This window comes from Carettochelys insculpta, chromosome 20, assembly GCF_033958435.1.
Source record: "Carettochelys insculpta isolate YL-2023 chromosome 20, ASM3395843v1, whole genome shotgun sequence".
NCBI classification, from domain to species: domain Eukaryota; kingdom Metazoa; phylum Chordata; order Testudines; family Carettochelyidae; genus Carettochelys; species Carettochelys insculpta.
In genome coordinates this window covers 24,224,079-24,247,457 of record NC_134156.1, presented here as the reverse complement: position 1 = coordinate 24,247,457, position 23,379 = coordinate 24,224,079, and the positions used below count along the sequence as shown (strand labels likewise).

The window sequence follows — 23,379 nt, the reverse complement described above, 5'->3', positions numbered from 1 at the left end:
GCCGGGCAGTGAGAACCAGCCGCAGGCCGTGGGAAGGAACCACCCTGGGCTTTCCCCTAAGGACTCTGGCATCGTGGGGAGGATCCCCAGCCAGCTGTGATCCAGTGCAGGGCCGGGCTGGGCTCGGCTGTGCCCCCTCTGCTGCGCGCTGGGCCTGCGGCGTCTCTGCCGTCACCTCGAGCCGGGGACGGGCGCCGCGTCGGGGGGACGTGTGTTTCCTGGGCTCCCAGGAGTTGGGTTGTGCATCCATGTCCGTCCAGCCATTCCCCCACTGTCTGTCCGTCCGTCCGTCTGTCCTCAGCTCACTGCACGGGGCTCTCGGGGCCCATGGCTGCACCGGGGAATGTGTCTCTCCTGCCCAAGGCCCCCGTGCGAGGGGCTGTGTCTGTCCCCGTGCGAGGGGCTGTCTCTCTCCTGCCCAGGGCCCCCGTGCGAGGGGCTGTGTCTGTCCCCGTGCGAGGGGCTGTCTCTCTCCTGCCCAGGGCCCCTGTGCGAGGGGCTGTGTCTGTCCCCGTGCGAGGGGCTGTCTCTCTCCTGTCCAGGGCCCCTGTGCGAGGGGCTGTGTCTGTCCCCGTGCGAGGGGCTGTCTCTCTCCTGCCCAGGGCCCCCGTGTGAGGGGCTGTGTCTGTCCCCGTGCGAGGGGCTGTCTCTCTCCTGTCCAGGGCCCCCGTGCGAGGGGCTGTGTCTGTCCCCGTGCGAGGGGCTGTCTCTCTCCTGTCCAGGGCCCCCGTGCGAGGGGCTGTGTCTGTCCCCGTGCGAGGGGCTGTCTCTCTCCTGTCCAGGGCCCCCGTGCGAGGGGCTGTGTCTGTCCCCGTGCGAGGGGCTGTCTCTCTCCTGCCCAGGGCCCCCGTGCGAGGGGCTGTGTCTGTCCCCGTGCGAGGGGCTGTCTCTCTCCTGTCCAGGGCCCCCGTGCGAGGGGCTGTGTCTGTCCCCGTGCGAGGGGCTGTCTCTCTCCTGTCCAGGGCCCCCGTGCGAGGGGCTGTGTCTGTCCCCGTGCGAGGGGCTGTCTCTCCTGTCCAGGGCCCCCGTGCGAGGGGCTGTGTCTGTCCCCGTGCGAGGGGCTGTCTCTCTCCTGTCCAGGGCCCCCGTGCGAGGGGCTGTGTCTGTCCCCGTGCGAGGGGCTGTCTCTCCTGTCCAGGGCCCCCGTGCGAGGGGCTGTCTCTCTCCTGCCCAGGGCCCCCGTGCGAGGGGCTGTGTCTGTCCCCGTGCGAGGGGCTGTCTCTCTCCTGTCCAGGGCCCCCGTGCGAGGGGCTGTGTCTGTCCCCGTGCGAGGGGCTGTCTCTCTCCTGCCCAGGGCCCCCGTGCGAGGGGCTGTGTCTGTCCCCGTGCGAGGGGCTGTCTCTCTCCTGTCCAGGGCCCCCGTGCGAGGGGCTGTGTCTGTCCCCGTGCGAGGGGCTGTCTCTCTCCTGTCCAGGGCCCCCGTGCGAGGGGCTGTGTCTGTCCCCGTGCGAGGGGCTGTCTCTCCTGTCCAGGGCGCCCGTGCGAGGGGCTGTGTCTGTCCCCGTGCGAGGGGCTGTCTCTCTCCTGTCCAGGGCCCCCGTGCGAGGGGCTGTGTCTGTCCCCGTGCGAGGGGCTGTCTCTCTCCTGTCCAGGGCCCCCGTGCGAGGGGCTGTGTCTGTCCCCGTGCGAGGGGCTGTCTCTCCTGTCCAGGGCCCCCGTGCGAGGGGCTGTCTCTCTCCTGCCCAGGGCCCCCGTGCGAGGGGCTGTGTCTGTCCCCGTGCGAGGGGCTGTCTCTCTCCTGTCCAGGGCCCCCGTGCGAGGGGCTGTGTCTGTCCCCGTGCGAGGGGCTGTCTCTCTCCTGCCCAGGGCCCCCGTGCGAGGGGCTGTGTCTGTCCCCGTGCGAGGGGCTGTCTCTCCCTGTGCGAGAGGCCCTTGGTCAGATCCGGCCTCGTCAGTGGGTTCGCAGGTTTCTCGGCAGCGCGGGGCCGGGGCTGGGAATGAGGGAAACGTGCGTGTCCTCGGCCCTTGGCAGGGCTGTGGGAGCAGAGCTCTGCTGGAGGAGGGCTGTGCTCGGGAGTGTGTGAAAGCAGGGGGGTGGGAACCTGGCGCTCGCCTGCCCGCAGGCTCGGCAGCCAGGCCCAGAGCCTGGGGAGCAGTCACTGCCAGTGCCTGTGAGTCATGGTCGGAAATGGGGGGGTGTGAGAGTGGCTGGGGGGGCCCTGTTCTCAGGGAGCCCTGAGCCATCCAGCACCGCCGCCTGCTTCCCCACGGCCATAGCAGGCTGGGCCAGAGCCCTGGCCTCTGGGGCTGAGCACGGGGCAGCCCTGGCCCTGCCCTACTGCCTGGCTCCCACCCCACTTCCTCCCCCCCTCCCCTGCTGCCCAGCTCCCCCCACCCCCGCTTCCCAGTTCTTCCCCATTGCTCGGCTCCCCACCCCCGCCTTGCCCTGCCCTGGATGCTCCCTGGGGGGCAGGAGTTACTCGCTGAACCTGGCTCAGCCAATCAGATTGCTCGGTTAGCAGGGTGCTTGTTCACCCCACCAGCTGGGGAGCTGCAGCCCCCTGGCCAGGGACAGGAGAGTCCCCAGAGCGTGGGGGGGGGTCAGCTCGGTCCTGCGCCCTGGCCACAGCCTGGTGGGGTGGCCCCCTCCTTGGGACGCCACACACCCCTCTCCGGCCCCCCAGCTGCTGTGCCCCAACACCACCTCTCTGCTCCTGGCCCCGCCCCTTGATCCCCCTCTCCTCCCACCCTAGGCTGCTGCCCCCTTTCTGGGCTTGCCAGGGCTGCCTGCGGAGCCCCTCCTGCCCGGTCTCTCTGCCCCACTGGGCCCACACACCGTCGGCCCCCCGCCCAGCCCGGGGCTGTCTGGTGCCAGTCGCCCCCACGGGCTTGGCTGTATGCCTGAGGGAGGTGCCACCCCCCAGAGCCTCCCGTTGTCCCGGTCAGATGCCTCTCACAGCCGGCAGCCGCTTCCGGGGTCCTGCTGGGCCTGGCCCCCCAGGCCCGTGTCCCTTGTAAACTGAGGCTGAGCACCCCTCCCCCACCTGGCCAGGCCTCTGTGCCACAGGCTGTGGGTCCTTTCCTGAGGGGTGGGCAGCACCTGGGCCCATGAGCCCTGACGTCTCCTGCTTCCCCCTCCCAGCATGAGCGCCATGGGGCAGGGTCGCCTGGGGCTCCCAGGGGGGGCAGGGGGGCCCCCTCCCCCACTGCCCAGCACCCTGCCGGTGGTCCCTGGGTTTGCAGCCCAGCCCCCCCCCGCCGGCTCGGCAGGCCAGGAATTGCCGCCTGGCTGCGGGCCGAGCTGCCCAGGCCTGGAAACGGCGTGCCTCAGCGCAGCGAATTTAAATCAAGCCGAGAGCTCTGCCCGGCGGGGCTGGCAGGGTGTGGGGCTCGCCGGGGCCAGTGGGCCTGCGGGGCAGTCGGCCAGGGCTCGGTGAGTGCAGGGGTGAGGCCTGGGGGCAGGCTGGTCCCCCGGAGAGCTGCGGGGCTTTGCCAGGGTCCGGGGAGCAGAAGGGACCTCCCGGGAGCCGGGGACGGGCGGAGGTGCTTGCCGAAGAGCCCGTCAGAAGGGGGCGACGTGGGGCGGGCAGGGAAGGGGGGAGGCAGAGACCTCGGGCTGGGCGAGCTGGGGAGGGGCAAGTGCTCCGGAGCCTCTGGCCTGTAGGCTGCCACTGGCTCTGCCATGGCTGCGGGGGAGCAGGGGGTTCCCAGCCGGAGCCGGAGCTGCTGGGAGCCACTGATGCAATGCTGGGGGCTTGGGAGCAAAGCATCTCCAGCCCGGCCCCGTGTGAGCCCACGGACAGGAGCTGGGCTGACAGTGAGCGGAGCCAGGGACTGGCCCTGGGTGGAGAGTACAAGTGGGAGCCGGGGTGGGGGGCGCTCTTTGGGGGCCGCTTCCAGCTGCTTTGGCTCTGCTCTGGCCTAGCTGGGGGAGCCCCGGGCTGGCAGTGTGGGTGGGGCGGATGGTAAGCTGGGGCTGGGAGTGGCCATGCTTTGGGGGCGCCGGCCCCTTCTAAGCCTGCCCTGTGCCTGCGTGGACGGCTCATGCCGGGCAGCTTTGGGCTGGGGCAGAGCTGGGCTGGCTGCGGGTGCAGGGGTGCTGGGCTGTGCCGTCCCATCCCATCCCTGCGGCATTGCAGCCGTGGGTGGGCGCTGCGCGGCAACATGGGCCGAGCCCCCCCTTGCCTGGGGGGCCAAGTGCCGCTCGGGGGGGGCGGGTTCCAGGTGAGCCCCGCTTCGGGGCGTCGCCTGCCCCATGGCTGGCACCGCAGTGGCTGGGGGGGCAGGAGGTGGTGTGTGGTGCCCAGGCTGCAGTTCCCAGGCCCCCCTGCTCCTGCTGGGAATCCCCTTGCGCTGGGCGTGGGAGGGCCCAGGCTCCCTGTTCTCAGCCGCAGCCTGGAAAATCCGTCTCCTCCTTGGAGCCAGGCCCCGGCATCCGGCCCCTCTGGCTGCTTGGCCCCCTGGAGAAGGCGCCCGCCCCCGGGCCAGCTGCTGGGCGTGGCCTCGCCCGCCTGCTCCGGTGCCCAGCCCCTGGCCCAGCCGGTGGGACGGGAAGGCCAGGGTGATCGTAACCACATCCCGACACTCATCCCTGAGGCATCCTGGGGATTAACTCCGGAGCGTGGGCTGGCTTAGAGAGCACAGCTCACTTCCTCCTGCGTGGGCGCCCGGCCAGGCCCCGCCGGCCGCGCCCCCGGCTGCACACACATGTGCTGGGGCAGGGAGAGGCCCCGGGCCAAGGCGCCCGGCCCTTGGCTACTGGCTGCGATGTTTCCAGCATGATCTCACAGGCCAGTCGTCCGCGTTCGCCTCCTCCCCAGCCCCAGCCGCTCCCGGCACGGCCCTCTCCCACTCAGCCAGGCTCCTGCCAGCTGGGGAGTATCACAGTCGGCTGCTTCTGGGCTAGGCCAGGCCAGGCAGGGTGAGCAGCTGGCATTGGTGATTGCACCCTGTGGCCGCTGGGCGGGCCGGCGCTGCCAAGGCCTGCAGGCTGCAACAGCTACAGGAGCGATCTGCCCTCTGCAGGGCACTTCAGGCTGGGCTGTGCAGGGCGCTGTCCCATCCCGCAGGCTGGGGGCAGTGCCAGCTCCGACACCAGGGGGCCTGAGCCGCCAGGATGGGGCTACGCTCTCATGCACTGGCTGCCCTGTGCTCCCCAGCCTGCACCAAGGCAGGCTTCCTGCCTTCTGCGCTGGGCCCAGCCCACAGGGCTGCTCCCTCTGGGCACCGCCTGTGACACCTACTGCCTGGGACCAGCTGCCCTGCAGCCTCGGTGGCACCTGCCTGTCAGAGCCCGTGGAAGCCTGAGCAGGGCCCAGAGCCGGGAGGCCCAGTGAGGTTCGCTGTGTGTGGCCGGATGGCAGCTGGCTGGAGGGTGGTGGGGGAAGAGGGGCGGGGACTGGACCAAGCAAAGGGCCCAGCCCTCCTGGCCCCGTGCAGTGCCAGCTACCCCCAACGAGCGGAGGGCGGTGCCCACTGCCACGGGTGGCCACGGCTCCCCAGGACCAGTGCGTCTGCGCCAACTCGCGTGTACACACAGGAACAGGCAGGGGCACGCGGCACCCCTTCCCCCCTGCCCACACATGCACACGTGCAAGGGAACGCACACGCGCCCTGCACACCAGTGCCGGCAGACCTTCGCCCTAGTGCGATGCTCCAGGTGTCTGCAGTGCCTCCCAGGTGCCCCCCTTGCACCAGACTCCAAGTGCAAACTGGACGGGGTGTTCCTGTAGCGATTTCTCCACACAGACCAGGGCTGGCGCACGTGGGGACACATGGCCTGGGTGCACGAGGACCAGGGCCGTGGGTGCATGTCTGGGTGAGCCTGGCCCTGGTGGAGCTAATGGTCCTTTGTTCTGTTCACAGCTGGGAGCGGCCTGATGGGGAACACGCCTCCCTCCTCCTTCATGGGCAGCTTCCTCACCAGCAGCCTGGGCTCAGCCGCGCCCCCCCACCCCGCGGGCCCTGCCTCAGCCCCCTCGGAGCCAGCTTACCGGGGCCCACACTCCACCACCTCCCAGCTGTGGTTCTCGCACTCCCACGAGGGTAAGGAGGGGCCTCGTGGTGCTGGGGGGGACCAGGATGGAGGGACAGAGTGGATGTGAGCAGCAGCACCCCAGCGACCCTGCAGCCACAGGCTGTCTGCCTGCCCCAGGGCCGTCTGCCCCGTGAGGTGCTGACTTCCCCCCAGCCCTGCGTCCCCCTGGATGTGCTGGGTATGTCTCTGCCGGGCTGGCTGTGTGAGCAGGGCCCTAGCCGAAGGGCTGGGGCTGGGTGACTTTCCTGGCCCCAGGCAGGCGATGTTGGCATTCCCAGCTCTGGTTCCCAGCCCAAGGGCCCGAGAGAACTAGGCTTGGCAGGGGCTGGCTCACTGCATGGCTGGCGCGCAGGAGGTAGCTGCAGCTGGCAGTGGGCTGTGTGCCACTGACACCTGGCCATGCTGCAGGCTGACGGTGTCTGCAAAGAGACTGTTTAGCGAGGTGCTGGGGGACGGCCCCAGGGGTGGTGTGTTGGGGCGTGGCTGAGCACCGTGCTCAGAGAGCGAGGCAGAGGGTGTGCAGGGATTCCCCTCTTGCCCTCCGAGTTCCCCTCCCCCAGGCAGCGTGTGACCGTGCCGGCTCCCCACTTGCTTGTCTGATGTGCACCAACAGGGCTGAGGCCGGTCAGACTCGTGTCACTTGTGACCGCCAAGTGGCGGCTGCTCCGCCTGCTCTGTGAGCCGAGCGGTGCCCTGGGGGCCGGCCCTGCCCACAGGCCTGGCACGTCCTGGGGAGGAGGGCAGCCTGGGGACTGTGCTGCAGTCTCCTTTCCGTGGCGCTGCTGGGTGAGCTGGAGCTCGGGACTTTGGAACGGGGTTGGGGGGCAGGTGCCAGGAAGCAGCGCAGGGAGCAGCCGGCATAACCGACACCCGCCCCACAGTGCAGGTGTCTGCCCGCCAGCCTGATGGCTGTGAGAAGCAGCAGGGGCTGGGAGAGGGGCCCTGGAGGGGGTTGAATGGACCCATCCCCTCTCCAGAAGCACCCTGGGTGCAGGGGTGACCCCGACCTTTTCCCTCCTGCAGCCCCGGCGCCCAGAGTGGGGGTGGGGGGTTGTGGCCTGCTTGGGGGCCGGCACCGTTCCTTGCTCCCCCACCCGCTCAGCGGCACAGGGCCTCTGTGGTTAAACCGGCGACACCCCGGCTTCCTGCGCCGCTAACGGCTGCTTGGGGGATGCGGCTGCCGCAGACGGGGGGCCTGGCTGAGCCCCCAGCCAAGCGGCACTGCAACCGGCTGGGCTCTGCGAGACTGCGCCCTGCCCCAGGGAACGGGCTCCCTGGCAGCCAGGAGCAGCACACCCGGTGCCCGCCTTGGGCTGGGCAAACCCCCAGAATTCACGCCCCCAACCGTGTCCTGTCCTGTCCTGTCTCGCTCCCGGCCCCCAGCCAGCTGCCCCCAGGGGAGAGCTGCCCCTGCGGCCCCCCGGCAGCCCTGGGCAGCCGGCTTGCCTTGAGACACCCCTTGTGCCCCCAGCTCCGCAGGTGCCCATCAGCCGCAACCCACCATCACCTGCCAGCCCAGCCCCTCACTCCTGACCTGCAGCCCCCTCCTGTCCCACCCCTGCCCCTGGCTCTGCTGGTGCCCCCAGCCCTGCCCCACAGCCCTTTCCCCCCATCCCACTGGCTTGGCTGCATGTGCGGTGCCACCACCTGCTGTGGGTGCGACGCGCTGGGTCAGCGCGGGTCATGCAGAGCGGAGGAGCGAGGTGGTATTGGCACGATGCCCTGGCACCGAGCCCAGCTGTAGTTTGAACTGATGCCAGCTGGCTTCTGGCAGGCCGGGGCTCGCTGGGCGGGGGGCAGTGCACAGCTGCCTGGGCAGGGTCGCGAGTGGCTCTGCTGCCCGGCCCAGCACCGGCGGCTAATGAGGCTGAAAGGGGCAGGCAGTGCAGAGCTCATCACTCAGCCGGGCGCCCACCTGTGCCGGAGGGAAGCCCCCACGGAACCGCTGCCACAGACCCCATCCTCAGAGCAGGGTGGGAGGAGATGGGCTGCAGGCTCCCAGCTTCCCGCCCGGGGGCCACAAGTGGCATCTTGGCTGTGAGTCACCAGTGACACGAGTCTGGTGGGTCTCAGCACAGGGAGCAGCTGTGCAGCGGGGCTGGCATGTCCCCCACTCAGGTGCTCTCTGCGGCCGCAGGTTCTCCCTTGCTGTGCTGGGTGGGCGGGGGTCACCGTGGTCCGGCGCCACCTCCCATCACGGCGCAGCCCAGCACCACCTCCCGTCACAGCCTGGCCTGGGCCAGCACCACCTCCCGTCACGGCCCAGCCCAGCACCACCTCCCCTCACAGCCCGGCCCGGCTCACTCGCTGTCTCTCTCCAGCTCCGGGGTACTCCAGGTTCTCGGGGAGTCTGGCCTCCACCTTCCTGCCCATGAGCCACTTGGATCACCATGGAAATGGCAACGTGCTCTACGGCCAGCACCGCTTCTACGAAAGCCAGAAAGGCAGGTACCAGGATGCGGGGTCAGGTCAGGCCAGGCCAGGCTGCCCGGCTCCGGGCCCAGGCGTGGGGTGAGCTGCCGGGCTCCCCGGGGGCACGGCTGAGTCGGGGGGCTGGGGCAAGGGGCAGGCTGCCACCCGGAGCCTCCTTTGCCTGCGGCGCTCCCTGTGGGGGATCCGGCCTGGCGGCGCTCTGGAGTGGGGCCCGTTACCCCCCGCGGGAGGTTTGCCTCCTTAGCACCAATGGAGCTGTTGGAGACCACGACCTCCAGTCGATGTACGGAGAGTCCTGCCCAGCACGTGGCCAAGGACTAGCTGAGTCCCTCCCAGTGACTCCGCAGGGCGCCGGCCAGGCTGTGGTGCTGTGAGCGGTGCCTGGCCCGTCCTGTAACCCTGTGCAGGGTTGGGCCAACCAGCTGATTGTTTTTGGCCGTTCAGACGGAAACAGGAGGGGAAGTTCTGGTGGTGGAGAAGGGGGTTGTAGGGTGCTGGGGTGGGGGTGACGGAGGTGGTGGCTGTGGGGGCAGTTTGGGGCGCTGGGGTGGGGAGGATTGAGGGGCCTTTCTGACGCTGTGGACGCTGGTGCTGCTGGGCTGAACTCTGGCATCGCTGGGGCAGCTGAGCCCCGTCGAGTGCCTGTCATGGGCCAGGCCGGGGGCTGCTGCCCAGCTGGGGGTGCCGCCCCCGTCGCCACACACGGCCCTGTGCTCATTGCCCACCTTGGTGCCCCCAGATAACTTCTACCTGCGCAACCTGCCCGCCCAGCCCGCCCTGCTGTCTGCCAACCACAACTTCCCCAGCCTGGCCCGGGCAGCCCCCGGCCACCCCCTCGGCTCCTGCAGCCGGGACCACGACGCCGGCCCCGGGCAGAAGAACCCCAAGGACTACGACCGCTACCTGCTGGCCAAGGAGAAGGCGGGCAAGGGGGAGGCCAAGGAGCGACAGGCGGAGGAGGAGGCCAAGGAGCGGCACAAGCTGGTGCTGCCCCTGGCGCCTGAGGGGCACTGCAAGGAGGGCATCCACCCAAGGAGTTCCTGCGAGAGCCGGGCCAAGCACCTCACCTCCTGCCTGATGAGCTCCAAAGTGCTCAACGGCGACGCGCACAAGGCCGTGCTGCCCAGCTGCACGGGGGGCGCCCTGCCCCGCCACGCCGCCCCCAGCCGCTGCCCCAGGGACGCCGGGAGGGCGGAGCGGGAGCTGGCTCCCCACGAGTCGCCCCAGCCCTACAGCGAGTGCCTGGAGCGGCGCCAGCTGCTGCACCACTCGGTCTCCTACACCGTGCCGTCCAGCCTGCCAGCCCTCAGCACCTCCGCCAGCACCTTCCCCTGCCTGCAGCTGCACGCCGGCCCCGATGCGCTGTGCCCCCTGCAAGACAAAGCCGGGCGGGAGCTGAAGCTCAGTGGGGCCACCTTCGTGCCCTCCGTGGGCCACGTGGCCGACAAGAGCCGGTCCTTCCAGGCGCCAGCCGAGGCCTGCAGCCTGGGGGGCGAGGCCAAGGAGCGGCACGAGGTGGGCTCGGAGCACGCGGGCGCCTACGGTAACTCCTTCCACCACCTCAAGGCGGAGGCCAAGGCGGAGCGGCGGCTGGAGTGGGCACAGGGCTCCACCGCCCGTCCGAAAGGGCCCGAGTACCCCAGCGGCGCCAGCTCCGAGGGCCCCTTCCCCAGCCTGCCCCCAGCCCCCAAAGGCGGCCCCGAGAAAGGCAGCTACTTCGAGATGGCGCCGCCGCCGGCGCCCCAGGACTGCTCCCGCGCCAGCCACCAGGACGCCCTGTGCCTCAAGCTCAGCCAGTCCTGCTGCACTTTAGACAAGGGCGCCAAGGAGGGCCCGGGTGACCAGAAGGTGGCACGCATCCGGCACCAGCAGCACGCGCCCTTGGAGCTCGAGCTGGCAGGGGCCGGCTCGGAGGCCAAGAGGAAGCCGATGGGGTACAGCGGCGCCCCCCTGCCACCCTGGGGCATGCAAGCGCAGGGCGCCCCCATGCCCCTGGCGGAGGAGAGGAAGGCGTCCTACCTGGACCCCTTCAGCACCGGTCTGCAGCAGGCGGGGCTGATGGCTCCAGGCGCGGTGCTGAGCCAGGACATGCAGAGCCCCCCGGACGAGGTGTCCGCCATGAAGAACCTGCTGAAGTACAGCAACCAAGCACTGCTGGTGGGCCAGAAGGCGCCCTTCGTGGGGCTGGGCACCCTCAAGGGCAGCTGCGCCCAGCAGGACGGGAAGTGCCCGGCTGGCAAAGGGCAGCAGGAGCTGGAGCGGCCGGACTGTGCCCGCAGCAGAGACCACGAGCCGGCGCACGGGGAGGGTGAGGTGCGGCAGCCGCCCGTGGGGATCGCCGTGGCTGTGGCCCGACAGAAGGACACGCTGAGCCGGCCGGAGCCCTCCTACGGGCCCAGCTCCAGCCGGCAGAGCCAGGCAGCCCTGGGCCTGAAAGGTACCGGAGCCAGGCCGGCCGCACGCTGCCTCCAAGGGCAGGGCCAGTGCCAGTGCCGAGGGGCAGCCGGGGGCCGGGGCAGCACTGGGGGGCATGGCCCAGACACTGACACTGCCTGGTTCTCATTGCAGCCCAGCTCGCCTGCAGCCCCCAGGGAAGGGCAGGGCCGGGTGGGGCCAGGCCAGGGAACCGCATGCCCCCCGCGCTGCGTGGCGTCCCGGGGCCCCCCGCCAACCTCCTCGGGCTGCTGCGTTCCATCCAGCCAGGGCCCCCATCCCCACCCGCAGCCCCCGCCACAGCTCCGCTGGTCAGCGCAGGCCCCCGTCCCCACCCGCAGCCCCCGACACAGCTCCACTGGTCAGCACGGGCCCCATCCCCACCCGCAGCCCCCGCCACAGCTCCGCTGGTCAGCGCAGGCCCCCGTCCCCACCCGCAGCCCCCGACACAGCTCCACTGGTCAGCACGGGCCCCATCCCCACCCGCAGCCCCCGCAAGCCCCATCCCCACCCGCAGCCCCCGCCACAGCTCCGCCGGTCAGTGCAGGCCCCCGTCCCCACCCGCAGCCCCCGCCACAGCTCTGCCGGTCAGCACAGGCCCCCGTCCCCACCCGCAGCCCCTGACACAGCTCCACTGGTCAGCACGGGCCCCATCCCCACCCGCAGCCCCCGCGAGCCCCATCCCCACCCGCAGCCCCCGCCACAGCTCTGCCGGTCAGCGCAGGCCCCATCCCCACCCGCAGCCCCCAGCCCTGCCCTGCTCCTCGCTGCTACCCATGGCCCTGTCCCAGCCCTGCCCTGCCCCTCGCTGTGACCCACGGCCCCGTCCCAGCCCTGCCCTGCCTACCCCTTGCTGCGACCCACAGCCCCGTCCCAGCCATGTCCCTCACTGTGACCCACAGCCCCGTCCCTGGCCTGCCCCTCAGACGCACCCTTGGCCTCTCCTGCAGCCCCATAGCCCTACACTGAGAGTTCAGGCCGTGCCGGGGGCAAGATGAGCCCAGGCTGGGGCAGGCTGAGCCCTGTCTGGTGCCCCCTGCCGAGCCCAGGGAGCCAGGGGATGCTGCAGCTCCTGCCCTCACCTGTCTCTCTCTGGTCTCTCCCGCGGGCGGCTGGCAGCTGGCACCACACGCCCCATGCACGTCATCGACCTGGAGGTGGGTGAGGAGCGGCTGGGCATCGCAGGCCGAGAGCTTCTCCTCCAGTAAGGACCCAGCACCCTGGCAGGATCCCCACCCCCACCCCACCCCCGGCGTCCCTCTGCCCTGGGCCTCTGCTGCTCTGGGGGGCCTCACTGGAGTGGGGCTCGGGCTGGGAGCCAGAGCGTGGCCAGGGCCCCATCCTGAATGGCGCCGAGCACTGGCCGCTCTTGCTGGGGCCCAGCAGTGCTCAGCACCCCCGGCTTAGGGCCCATCTGCACTGTGGGGAGTGGGGAGACAGCAGCCGTCCCCGAGCCAGGCGCAGAGCCCGCTGGGCACCAGGATACCTGGGGTCCGCTCCTGGCGCTGCTGTAGGCCTGGCCTTGGGCACCGGCTGTCGCTGTGGCAGGGGGAGAGCCTCCCTGGGCCCTGCCTGGCGCCCACGTGACTCCAGGTGGCAGCTGCCCTTGTGGTGCATGGCTGGGACCTTGCTGGGTGCTGCCCCTGGGCCCCCAGTGCCCGCACTGTCCCTGGCACCTCAACTCTGCACAGCAGTGGGCATGGTGGGGGCGCAGGGCCTGGCTCCGGGGGGGGCCCCTCATGCTCTTCTCTCCTTTGCAGGGATAACAAGGACCTCGTGGACTTTGCCAGGATCCACCCATCCAACAGCTGCCCGGGCGACCTCGGCCCCCACCTCATGATCGCCAGCAGCTCCCCCCTCCAGGCCAGCCAGTTGGGAGGGGACCCTGGCGCCCACGCGCACTGGCTGCCCCGGACGCGCAGCCCCTCCCTCTGGATGGGGGGCCCCTCGTATGGTCAGTGCCAGGGCCAGAGCCTGGCCATCTGCCGGCCCCGAGCAGGGGCAGCTGGGCTGGGGCTCCCATGACCCTCTCTTCCCTCCCCAGGCATCAGCCACCCGGCCCTGCACCAGAACCTGCCGCCCGGCTTCCCCGCCTCCATGCCCAGCACCATGCAGTCCGTGTTCCCCCTGCCGCAGGAGCCCCCCGCGCAGCTGGTCATCCTGCCCACGGAGCCGCCGGCCCATGGTGCCCCGCACGCGCTGGGTAAGGACGGCCCCCAGAGGTGCTGCCCCGTTCCCCAGGCCCCTCGCCTGCCTGCCTGGGCTGGGCGGCCCCTTCCCCGGGGGTCGGCCGGCAGAGCTGAGCCCCGTTCTCTCCCGGCAGCCGACGTGATGGACCAGGCGTCACTGTGGCCGCCCATGTACCCAGGCCGGGGCCCCAGCTCCCACCTGCAGCACGCAGGGCAGCTCCCGGTCTACTCGCGCGCCCAGTTCCTCCGGCAGCAGGAGCTGTACGCCCTGCAGCAGCAGCAGCGGGCAGCCCAGGCCCTGGAGCTGCAGAGGCAGTCGCAGATCCAGGTGGGGCCGGGGGCTGGGGTGGGGGCTCCAGAGGAGGGGTGCAGGGATCTGCCCCTGCCAGACCTGGGGCAGCTGGCTTGGGGCCATGTGATCACTCTGGGATGGGTGTCGGGCTGGGCCGTGGGGCCGGTCTGCTCCGGCCTGGGCTGTGGGGTGACCTGTGCAGGGCTGAGCTGTGGGGCTGGGCCGTGGGGGGGCCGTGGGGCTGGTCTGTTCCAGGACCGGGCTGTGGGCCTGGGCCCTGCTTGGACGTGTTTCAGGCTGGGCCGTGGGGCTGGGTTGGTCTGAGCCAGGCTGTGGGGGGACCTGTTTCGGGCAGGGCTGGACCATGGGGCTGGGCGGTGAGGCTGGGCTGTTCTGGGCTGGGCCGTGGGGCTGGGCTGTTTCAGGCTGGGCCGTGGGGCGGGGCTGGGCTGTGGGGCTGGACCATGTGGCTAGGCGGTGGGGCTGGGCTGTTCTGGGCTGGGCGGTGGGGCTGGACCACGTGGCTAGGCGGTGGGGCTGGGCTGTTCTGGGCTGGGTCGTGGGGCTGGGCTGTTTCGGGTTGAGCCGTGGGGCTGAGCTGTTTCCGGCTGGGCCGTGGGGCGGGGCTGGGCTGTGGGACTGGACCATGTGGCTGGGCGGTGGGGCTGGGCTGTTCTGGGCTGGGCCGTGGGGCTGGGTTGGTCTGAGCCGGGCTGTGGGGGGACCTGTTTCAGGCAGGGCTGGACCATGGGGCTGGGCGGTAGGGCTGGGCTGTTCTGGGCTGGGCTGTGGGGCTGGACCATGGGGCTGGGCGGTAGGGCTGGGCTGTTCTGGGCTGGGCGGTGGGGCTGGGCTGGGCGGTAGGGCTGGGCTGTTCTGGGCTGGGCTGTGGGGCTGGGCTGTTCTGGGCTGGGCGGTAGGGCTGGGCTGTTCTGGGCTGGGCGGTGGGGCTGGACCACGTGGCTAGGCAGTGGGGCTGGGCTGTTCTGGGCTGGGCAGTGGGGTGACGCGTGTCCTTGCCCTGCAGCGGAAGGCAGAGGAGCAGACAGCTGAGCTGGAGGAGCCAGGCCCCGAGAAGCCCCTCAAGCCGAACCACAAAGCCGTTGCCTTAACGCCCCCCAGCCAGGGCCTGTCCTCGCCGGCCCCCTGCCCTGCCAAGCTCTCGCCCTGCTGCCACTCGCCTGCCCTGCGGCACCCCTCGAAATGCCCCTCGGCGCACCCTGCCGCCCCCTGCACTTTACCCGTCTGCCCGGCGCCCAGCTCGGCCCTGGCCCCGCGCTCCCCGTCCGCCAGCCCCGGCCCTGCGCCCAGCTCCAAGGGCCACCAGGCGGAAGACAAGCGGGTGGAGGGGCAGCCGGCCCGGGGCTACCCCAAGTCGCTGGAGCCAGGTGGGGAGCAGGCCGCTGGGGGTGGGGGGACTTGGAGGTGGGGGGGTGCCAGGGCCCCCCGGGGCTGGCCGTGGGACAGGGGAGGTGCTGGCAGCTCTGGATCCCTGGGGGCAGGGTGGGGTGCTGGGGGGCCCTGGCTCCCCATGGGGCCTGCGGGAGGGGGGTGGCAGTCGGGAGAGAAGCTGGGGGTGCGTGGGCCTGAGCGCCCTGTGCGGCCCGTCCGGGGCTGACCCAGCCCTAGGTAAGCGGGGGTGCAGGGCTCCAGCGGATGGCCTGGCCCACCCAAGGGGCCTGAGCCGTCGTGGGCTACCGACCCATCCCACGGCCCCCACGGTGTGGCAGGGCAGGTACAGGCACAGACATGTGGGTCTGTTACATGTGTTCCTGGGCCCCTGGCAGCTCAGGGCCAGGGTTCCCCAGTGCCGCTGACCAGCAGGCAGGCCCCGGGGCTGTGGTGAGGCTGGCCCAGGGCTGTGGGGCCTCCCTGACCAGCACCCGGCAGGGAGTGCCCAGGCTCCCGGAGGACAGTGGGTGTCCGAACAGTGTCCGGGCCCTGGGCTGGGATGAGGCTGGCCCAGGGCTGTGGGGCCTGCGGGCCCCTCCCACCACTGATCCCACTGTCTGGCTCCACAGACCTCCCGCCCGGATACCGCTACCCCGCTGTCAGCATGGGCTACCCCTCACCGCTGGCCGTGCCCGCCGCCGAGCCGGCTGACCCCGACACTATGCAGAGCCTGTCCCCGGCCGCCGAGCCGGAGCAATCTCGGACGTTCCCCCCCGCCGAGCAGCCGCCCTGTGCCACCGCCACTGCGCTGCTGGAGGAGCCCGGGCGGGCGCCCGAGGGCGTCATGGCCGAGCCCACGGCCCCGGCTTCCATGGGGCAGCATCTCCGCCACCACCACCTCCTCCATGCCCCGGGGCTGGCCTCCGGGGAGCTGCTCGGGGCAGCAGAGGGGCTGGGTGAGGCGCCCTACAGCCCCGTGCTGGGGACGCCCGGCTCAGCATCAGCTCAGGGAGCTGCGGAGGAGAGCCAGGGCCTGGAGGAGCTGCCAGGGGCAGCACAGCTCCTGGGGGCACTGCCAGGGCCCAGCCCCCCAGCCCTGAAGGGCGCAGAGGAGGAGGAGGAGGAAGAGGAGGCCAGCTGTGAAGAGGAGCAGGAGGGCGACTCCCTCAGCCTCCCACGGGAGGGCCTGAGCGGGCTGGATGCACTGATCATCGCGGGCATCGACTTGGGGGACCTCCCGGCCCTGAGCCCCGCCTGCAGCCCCCTCCCAGCGGCTCCCCCCTCGCTCTGCCCATGCGGCTCAGCCCTTCCGGGCATTGCCCTGCTCAGCGAGCTGGCCGACCTGGAGCTGCAGCGGCAGCGGTGTGACGCCACCGGGCCAGGTAAGGAGCAGCCCTGGGCACAGCCTGGGCAGTGCCACTCACTCCTGGGCTGTAACTGGGTGCCCAGCCCGCGGCCTGGGCAGTGTGGGGATGGAATCGGGGCGGCTGCGGGTGGGGTGTGATACTGGAGCTTTTCTGGGCCCAGCCCTGGGAGCCAAGTCAGGGCAAATGGCTTAAAACGGGGACTGGGGGTCCCCCACTGTCGGGCACCACACCAGGCCCTTCTGTCGCCGCACTGGCCAGCACGTCGCACAAGCAATCCCCCCCAGCGCTCCAGCCTCCCTGGGGCCAAGCCCGGCCCTCCGTGCGCTAGTGGGAGGTTCTGAAAACCCATCGCACCCCATCCCCACAGCTTCTTCCCACTCCAAAGGCCCAGCCCCAGCCCCAGGGCAGCGACTACCTCAGACCTGGCCCCAGCGAGCAGCCGGGCTGGGCCCTCAGAGCTAACACCAAAGGGTTTAGTGACAAAGGAAGGACAGAAAAGGATGAGCATAAAGTGGTGAAAGTGACCGGGTCCCACGCCCCAGCCAGGCCTTGGCGCAGGCTGGCAGCAGAGGTGGAATATGGTACTGGCTTTAAAGTCCCTGGAGCCTGTCTGCTCTTAGGCCGAGTGAGCCATCCTTCCGCGCTCGGTTCAGAGCAGAGATGCTCCTGAAGCGATGAGCTGGAGTGGAGACAAAGACAGAGGAACCTCAGGGCCCCCTTACCCCCTTGCCCATGGGGAGGGAGCTCCGTGTTCTGGCTGGGTGGAAGCAGGTGTCAGCCATTGCCTCTGTGCTGGGCTGCACCTCACAGCCAAACCCCTCACATGTTGGCTGGCACCTGAGAAGGCCCTTTGTCGAGTACATCTTCCCCGGCTAGGCACTGCCCGCAGTCGGTGCCACGTCTCCAGGGGCAGCCTCCAAGAAACTAAACTCTCAAATGCCCACCTAGAGCAGTGCTTAAAACTCCCCATGTAAAAACGGAACAAGCATCTGAGCAGCACAAACAGGCTCGGCGAGTCACCAGATTTCAATAGACACCTCCCTTGACCCACCTGGCACAAGATTTAGTGCAAACCTCAGGGGTGGTTGCAATAGTTTGCATGTTCAGCTTAAAATCCAATAACATCACATGTCAGCATTGGGCGGTGGCTGCAGTGTGGGGTTGGCCCTGGGGTGGGGTGGTTGCAGTGTGGGGTTGGCACTGGCATGGGGCAGTTGCAGTGTGGGGTTGGCACTGGGGTGGGGTGGTTGCAGTGTGGGGTTGGCATTGGGCTGGCGGTTGCAGTGTGGGGTTGACACTGGGGTGGGGCAGTTGCAGTGTGGGGTTGGCACTGCGCTGGCGGTTGCAGTGTGGGGTTGACACTGGGCTGGCGGTTGCTGTGTGGGGTTGACTCTGGGGTGGGGTGGTTGCAGTGTGAGGTTGGTACTGGGCTGGCGGTTGCAGTGTGGGGTTGACTCTGGGGTGGGGCAGTTGCAGTGTGGGGTGGGCACTGGGCTGGCGGTTGCAGTGTGGGGTTGACACTGGGGTGGGGCAGTTGCAGGGTTGTAGGGTTGGCAGCGGGTGGGGCAGTTGCAGTGTATGGTTGGCACTGGGCTGGCGGCTGCAGTGTGGGATTCGCACTGGGGTGGGGCGGTTGCAGTGTAGGGTTGGCACCGGGTGGGGCGGTTGCAGTGTGGGGTTGGCACTGGACTGTCGGTTGTAGTATGGGGTTGGCACTGGGCTGGCGGTTGCAGTATGGGGTTGACACTGGGGTGGGGCAGTTGCAGTGTGGGATTGGTACTGCGCTGGCAGTTGCAGTGTGGGGTTGACTCTGGGGTGGGGCGGTTGCAGTGTGGGGTTGGCACTGGAGTGGGACAGTTGCAGTGTGGGGTTGGCACTGGGCTGGCGGTTGCAGTGTGGGGTGGGCACTGGGGTGGGGTGGTTGCAGTGTGGGGTTGGCACTGGGCTGGCGGTTGCAGTGTGGGGTTGACACTGGGGTGGGGCAGTTGCAGTGTAGGGTTGGCAGCGGGTGGGGCAGTTGCGGTGTGGGGTTGGCACTGGGCTGGCAGTTGCAGTGTGGGGTTGACACTGGGGTGGGGCAGTTGCAGTGTAGGGTTGGCACTGGGTGGGGCAGTTGCAGTGTGGGGTTGGCACTGGGCTGGCAGTTGCAGTGTGGGGTTGACACTGGGCTGGCGGTTGCAGTGTGGGGTTGACACTGGGGTGGGGCAGTTGCAGTGTAGGGTTGGCAGCGGGTGGGGCAGTTGCAATGTGGGGTTGGCACTGGGCTGGCGGTTGCAGTGTGAGGTTCACTCTGGGGTGGGGCAGTTGCAGTGTGGGGTTGGCACTGGGCTGGCGGTTGCAGTGTGGGGTTGACACTGGGGTGGGGCAGTTGCAGTGTAGGGTTGGCAGCGGGTGGGGCAGTTGCGGTGTGGGGTTGGCACTGGGCTAGCAGTTGCAGTGTGGGGTTGACACTGGGGTGGGGCAGTTGCAGTGTGGGGTTGGCACTGGGCTGGCAGTTGCAGTGTGGGGTTGGCACTGGGGTGGGGCAGTTGCAGTGTAGGGTTGGCAGCGGGTGGGGCAGTTGCAGTGTGGGATTGGTACTGCGCTGGCAGTTGCAGTGTGGGGTTGACTCTGGGGTGGGGCGGTTGCAGTGTGGGGTTGGCACTGGAGTGGGACAGTTGCAGTGTGGGGTTGGCACTGGGCTGGCGGTTGCAGTGTGGGGTGGGCACTGGGGTGGGGCGGTTGCAGTGTGGGGTTGGCACTGGGCTGGCGGTTGCAGTGTGGGGTGGGCACTGGGGTGGGGTGGTTGCAGTGTGGGGTTGGCACTGGGCTGGCGGTTGCAGTGTGGGGTTGACACTGGGGTGGGGCAGTTGCAGTGTAGGGTTGGCACTGGGTGGGGCAGTTGCAGTGTGGGGTTGGCACTGGGCTGGCAGTTGCAGTGTGGGGTTGACACTGGGGTGGGGCAGTTGCAGTGTAGGTTTGGCACTGGGTGGGGCAGTTGCAGTGTGGGGTTGGCACTGGGCTGGCGGTTGCAGTGTGGGGTTGACACTGGGGTGGGGCAGTTGCAGTGTAGGGTTGGCACTGGGTGGGGCAGTTGCAGTGTGGGGTTGGCACTGGGCTGGCAGTTGCAGTGTGGGGTTGACACTGGGGTGGGGCAGTTGCAGTGTAGGGTTGGCACTGGGTGGGGCAGTTGCAGTGTGGGGTTGGCACTGGGCTGGCGGTTGCAGTGTGGGGTTGACACTGGAGTGGGGCAGTTGCAGTGTAGGGTGGGCAGCGGGTGGGGCAGTTGCAGTGTGGGGTTGGCACTGGGCTGGCGGTTGCAGTGTGAGGTTCACTCTGGGGTGGGGCAGTTGCAGTGTGGGGTTGGCACTGGGCTGGCGGTTGCAGTGTGGGGTTGACACTGGGGTGGGGCAGTTGCAGTGTAGGGTTGGCACTGGGTGGGGCAGTTGCAGTGTGGGGTTGGCACTGGGCTGGCAGTTGCAGTGTGGGGTTGACACTGGGGTGGGGCAGTTGCAGTGTAGGTTTGGCACTGGGTGGGGCAGTTGCAGTGTGGGGTTGGCACTGGGCTGGCGGTTGCAGTGTGGGGTTGACACTGGGGTGGGGCAGTTGCAGTGTAGGGTTGGCACTGGGTGGGGCAGTTGCAGTGTGGGGTTGGCACTGGGCTGGCAGTTGCAGTGTGGGGTTGACACTGGGGTGGGGCAGTTGCAGTGTAGGGTTGGCACTGGGTGGGGCAGTTGCAGTGTGGGGTTGGCACTGGGCTGGCGGTTGCAGTGTGGGGTTGACACTGGAGTGGGGCAGTTGCAGTGTAGGGTGGGCAGCGGGTGGGGCAGTTGCAGTGTGGGGTTGGCACTGGGCTGGCGGTTGCAGTGTGAGGTTGGCACTGGGCTGGCGGTTGCAGTGTGAGGTTCACTCTGGGGTGGGGCAGTTGCAGTGTGGGGTTGGCACTGGGGCCAGGAGGATGCATGGGGTGTCAGGGTGGCCAGTGGGGCGCAGTGGCCCAGTGCAGACTGGTGCCTTCCTGTCTCTGGGGGCATGGGGCTGGGATGCTGGAATCGCTCCCTCCCTGCATCCTGCCCTGCCACCTCCCATGCCAGCGCCCTCCTGCCCAAGGCTGGGACAGGGCCGAGCCAGTTCTGCTCTCTGCCGCCAGAGGGATCCCCCCAGCCCATGCAGCTCCCCCAGCACGGAGCCGGCTGGGTTCCCTGGGGCGCTCGGAGAGGGGGGGAGGTGCAGCCCCCGGGATGGGGCCTGGGAGCAGCACAGTGGGAGCGGTGAGGCCCCGAGCCCCACGGGCCGCCCCTGGGGAGGGGCGGGGAGCCTGCACCTCCCCTGACCACTCTGCTCCATGCAGGGGAGGACGAGGACGTGGCAGCCGTGAACCTGCGGAGCCTGGCCACCATTGCGGCCCTGCTGGAGGTGGCCAACGAGGAGCGCAGCCCACCCTGCCTCAGCCCCCTGGCGGCCCCCCGGCCCTCCCGCGCACGGAGCCTGCGGCGGACGTACAGCTGGACCCCCAAAGCCAAGCCTGTGAGTGGCAGCCTCACTGCCCCCCGGGAAAGGCCCCCTGTGCTCTCCCACAGCCCCTCCGGAGCGGTGGAAACTGGAGTAGGGTGGGGCGGCCCACCCCTAGCAGTGGGGTTGCACGGTGCTGCTGGCTGCTTTCCCCGGCGCCCCCAGCTCTGCAGGCTCCAGGGGTGCGTTCGTGGCTCTCCTCCCTGCGCTGACGCTGGGCCTGCCCCCAGGTCTGCCCCCTGAAGGCGGCCATCGAGCAGCTGGACACGCAGGAGGTGGAGATGAGGGTGCGTCTGGCGGAGCTGCAGCGCCGCTACAAGGAGAAGCAGCGGGAGCTGGTGAAGCTGCAGCGCCGGCACGACCACGAGTATGTCCCACTGCGGCGCCAGGCCCGGGGGGGAGGCGCTGGTGCAGGGGGCGGAAAATCCGCCACAAAGGGAAGAGGAGGGAGCCCCGGTGGCCTCTGCCGTGTCCTGGGGGTGTCAGAACAGCTGCCCCAGGTGGAGCTTGTAACAGCGGCAGGGAAACGCGGCGGGTGAAGAGTCACTGGGGTGATGAGTTTGAGGCGGTTCTTAGCCTGCTTCCCCCAAGCCAGTCGTTGGAGAAGGCGCAGCAGCCCAGGCTGAGCCCGGGAGGGTGGCAGGCAGGAGGCCTCACTGTGGCTTTGGCTGCTGCCCGCAGGCATGACGAGAGCTCGCGGAGCCCGGCGCGGCGCGGCCCAGGGCGGCCAAGGAAGCGGAAGCACTCCAGCACACTCAGCACCCTGAGGCAGAGCAGCGCGCTCAGCAGGGCCGACGGCAGGAAAGTCAAGTGAGCGAGGCTGAGCGCGCTGCTGTCGGCAGAGGGGTCATGGGGCTGGGCCAGCAGTGGGGGCCTGTCTCTGGGGTCACACGTCCACAGCAAGCCCCAGGCTCTGGCTCCAGACGTCTGCTGCACTTGTTGGTGGGGGGAGGCTCATCCCCCTCTCTGGGGTGGCAGACGGACTCGGGAGCAGCGTTCCTTGCAAGCTGAGCGTGGGGGTGGCAGCCCCGGGAGAGTCAGGGCTGTCCAGCTGAGTGGCAAAGCACCCGCAGCCAGCAGCGTGTTTTGGTTGGTGGTGCACCTCTGCCTGTGCCTTGGTGCATGGAACAAAATTTATTCCACATGGAGGGACAGGTTCGAGCACTGCTCAGGGGACCCCTGCTTGGCTGTCCCAGGGCTGACAGGCTCCGGCCCGTTCAGAGCCAAGCAGGGCTGAGAGACCTTGCGGCCACCAAGCACCGTGCACTGGCCTGTGTGTGCGGGGGCCTCCTCAGGGACTACGAACCTGCTGCTCCGTGCACCCGCCAGAGCAGTTACAGGAACGCCTCGGTGCCGAGCGTGCCCAGGGAGCGGCCGGGTGCAGGGCTGGTTCCTCCTCCCGCTGCACGCAGTGCTCCCCCCGATCCCGCCGCTGCCGGAGCGGTTCCAACTCGCCCGCGCAGTTCCGGGGACCTCCCCCCCGCGCAAGGGAAAGCAGTGTTGCATAAAAGCCTCTTTATCTGCGCTGTATAAAGTCATTGGTCACGCTGCAGCGCTGTTCATTGCTGCCGGCGCTTTATTATTATCCATTAGCCGCCCGGCACAGTCATTCCCGCACTCCCGGGCCCTGTATAATTGTCCTTCTCGGCTACAAATTGCCTCTCCCGGCAGGCCTATTTGCATAAATCCTCCGAGCTAGTCCAAACATGATTGGAGTGCGTGTTCGCAGTGCATCAATCCCGATGATTTGGTAATAATAGTTAAATCTGCACTAAATGGGGCCTTCAATTAAGACAGAGGAAAAAAATTAATCTCGAGGTTTTATGTCACAAAACATTAGCAAACGGAGTGAAGGTTAGACAGAAAAAATCGGTAGTGTTGGCGGAGGGTTGCAACATGGCTCAACCATATGGCTGGGGCGGGGGGATTCTCCTGGGGTCTTTGTACAGTTGTGTTTGCTGTTCCCCACCCAGTGTAGACAGACACCAGTGGAGAAATCCCCCTTTCCCCCCAGCCCCCCCGTCCTCAGAGCTCTGCAGCTTCCCGTCACCCTCGACCAGCATGAGGAGCACGGGGCCAGCCCCCACGTGGCACCACCAGCCGTGCATGAGAATCCGGGCCGGGGCTGCCTGAGCTGCCGGCGCTCTGGCAGGGCGGATGATGCCACGGTGGGGCCAGGGCCAGGGGACGGGCAAACCTGGAAATCCCTTCCCAGCTGCATGCAGGCCGGAATCACAAGCGTGTCTGCTTGCCTGGCAAAAGAGTCAAGTGGGCCTGTGCCGCTCGCCCCGGCACGGCCCTGCCACTCATTCACGCGCTTGCTCAAAGCTGCTCCTGCACACCCTACCCCCACACAAACCAGTTCATTCGCGCCACGCGTACCCCAGCCAGCCACCAGCAATTCAGGTAGGAGAGGAGGGAGGGACGTTTGCAGCTCCCATAGCCTGAGAGGGGGTCCTGCAGCTTCCCTGCCTGGCTTGTCCTCGCACGGATGCATCTGTGTGCCCATCGCGGTGAGGCCCGCTCCCCGGCTAACACGCTGCTTCTGACCCCCTGCACATGCCTGTCCGCACAGCCACACCCTGGCCCACGCGTGGCTCACAGCCTCGCTCCCCTGGGCCCTGCCCCTCTTTGGCCGCCATCCTGCCCGACATTCCTCCCCCGGGAGCTCCCGAGGCGTGGGGCTATCGGAGCAGGTGCCGCCCAAAGGCAAAGCCCCGGCCTTGGGCGGCAGGACCCCCCTCTCAGGCTATGGGAGCTGCAAACGTCCCTCCCTCCTCTCCTGCCTGAACTCCTGGTGGCTGG

At 69.2% G+C, this 23,379-nt stretch overlaps 1 protein-coding gene across 1 annotated transcript in view; it reads left to right on the top strand.

Moving 5' to 3' along the window:
• BAHCC1 (BAH domain and coiled-coil containing 1) overlaps nt 1-23,379 on the top strand; it is a 70,748-nt gene that overhangs the window by 33,950 nt on the left and 13,419 nt on the right. The window contains 12 exon segments of the mRNA XM_075014315.1: nt 5,806-5,985; nt 8,299-8,421; nt 9,150-10,847; nt 11,963-12,047; nt 12,604-12,797; nt 12,888-13,046; nt 13,167-13,360; nt 14,352-14,712; nt 15,346-16,098; nt 20,414-20,589; nt 20,805-20,941; nt 21,256-21,384. Coding sequence (XP_074870416.1) covers nt 5,806-5,985; nt 8,299-8,421; nt 9,150-10,847; nt 11,963-12,047; nt 12,604-12,797; nt 12,888-13,046; nt 13,167-13,360; nt 14,352-14,712; nt 15,346-16,098; nt 20,414-20,589; nt 20,805-20,941; nt 21,256-21,384 — 4,189 coding nt within the window.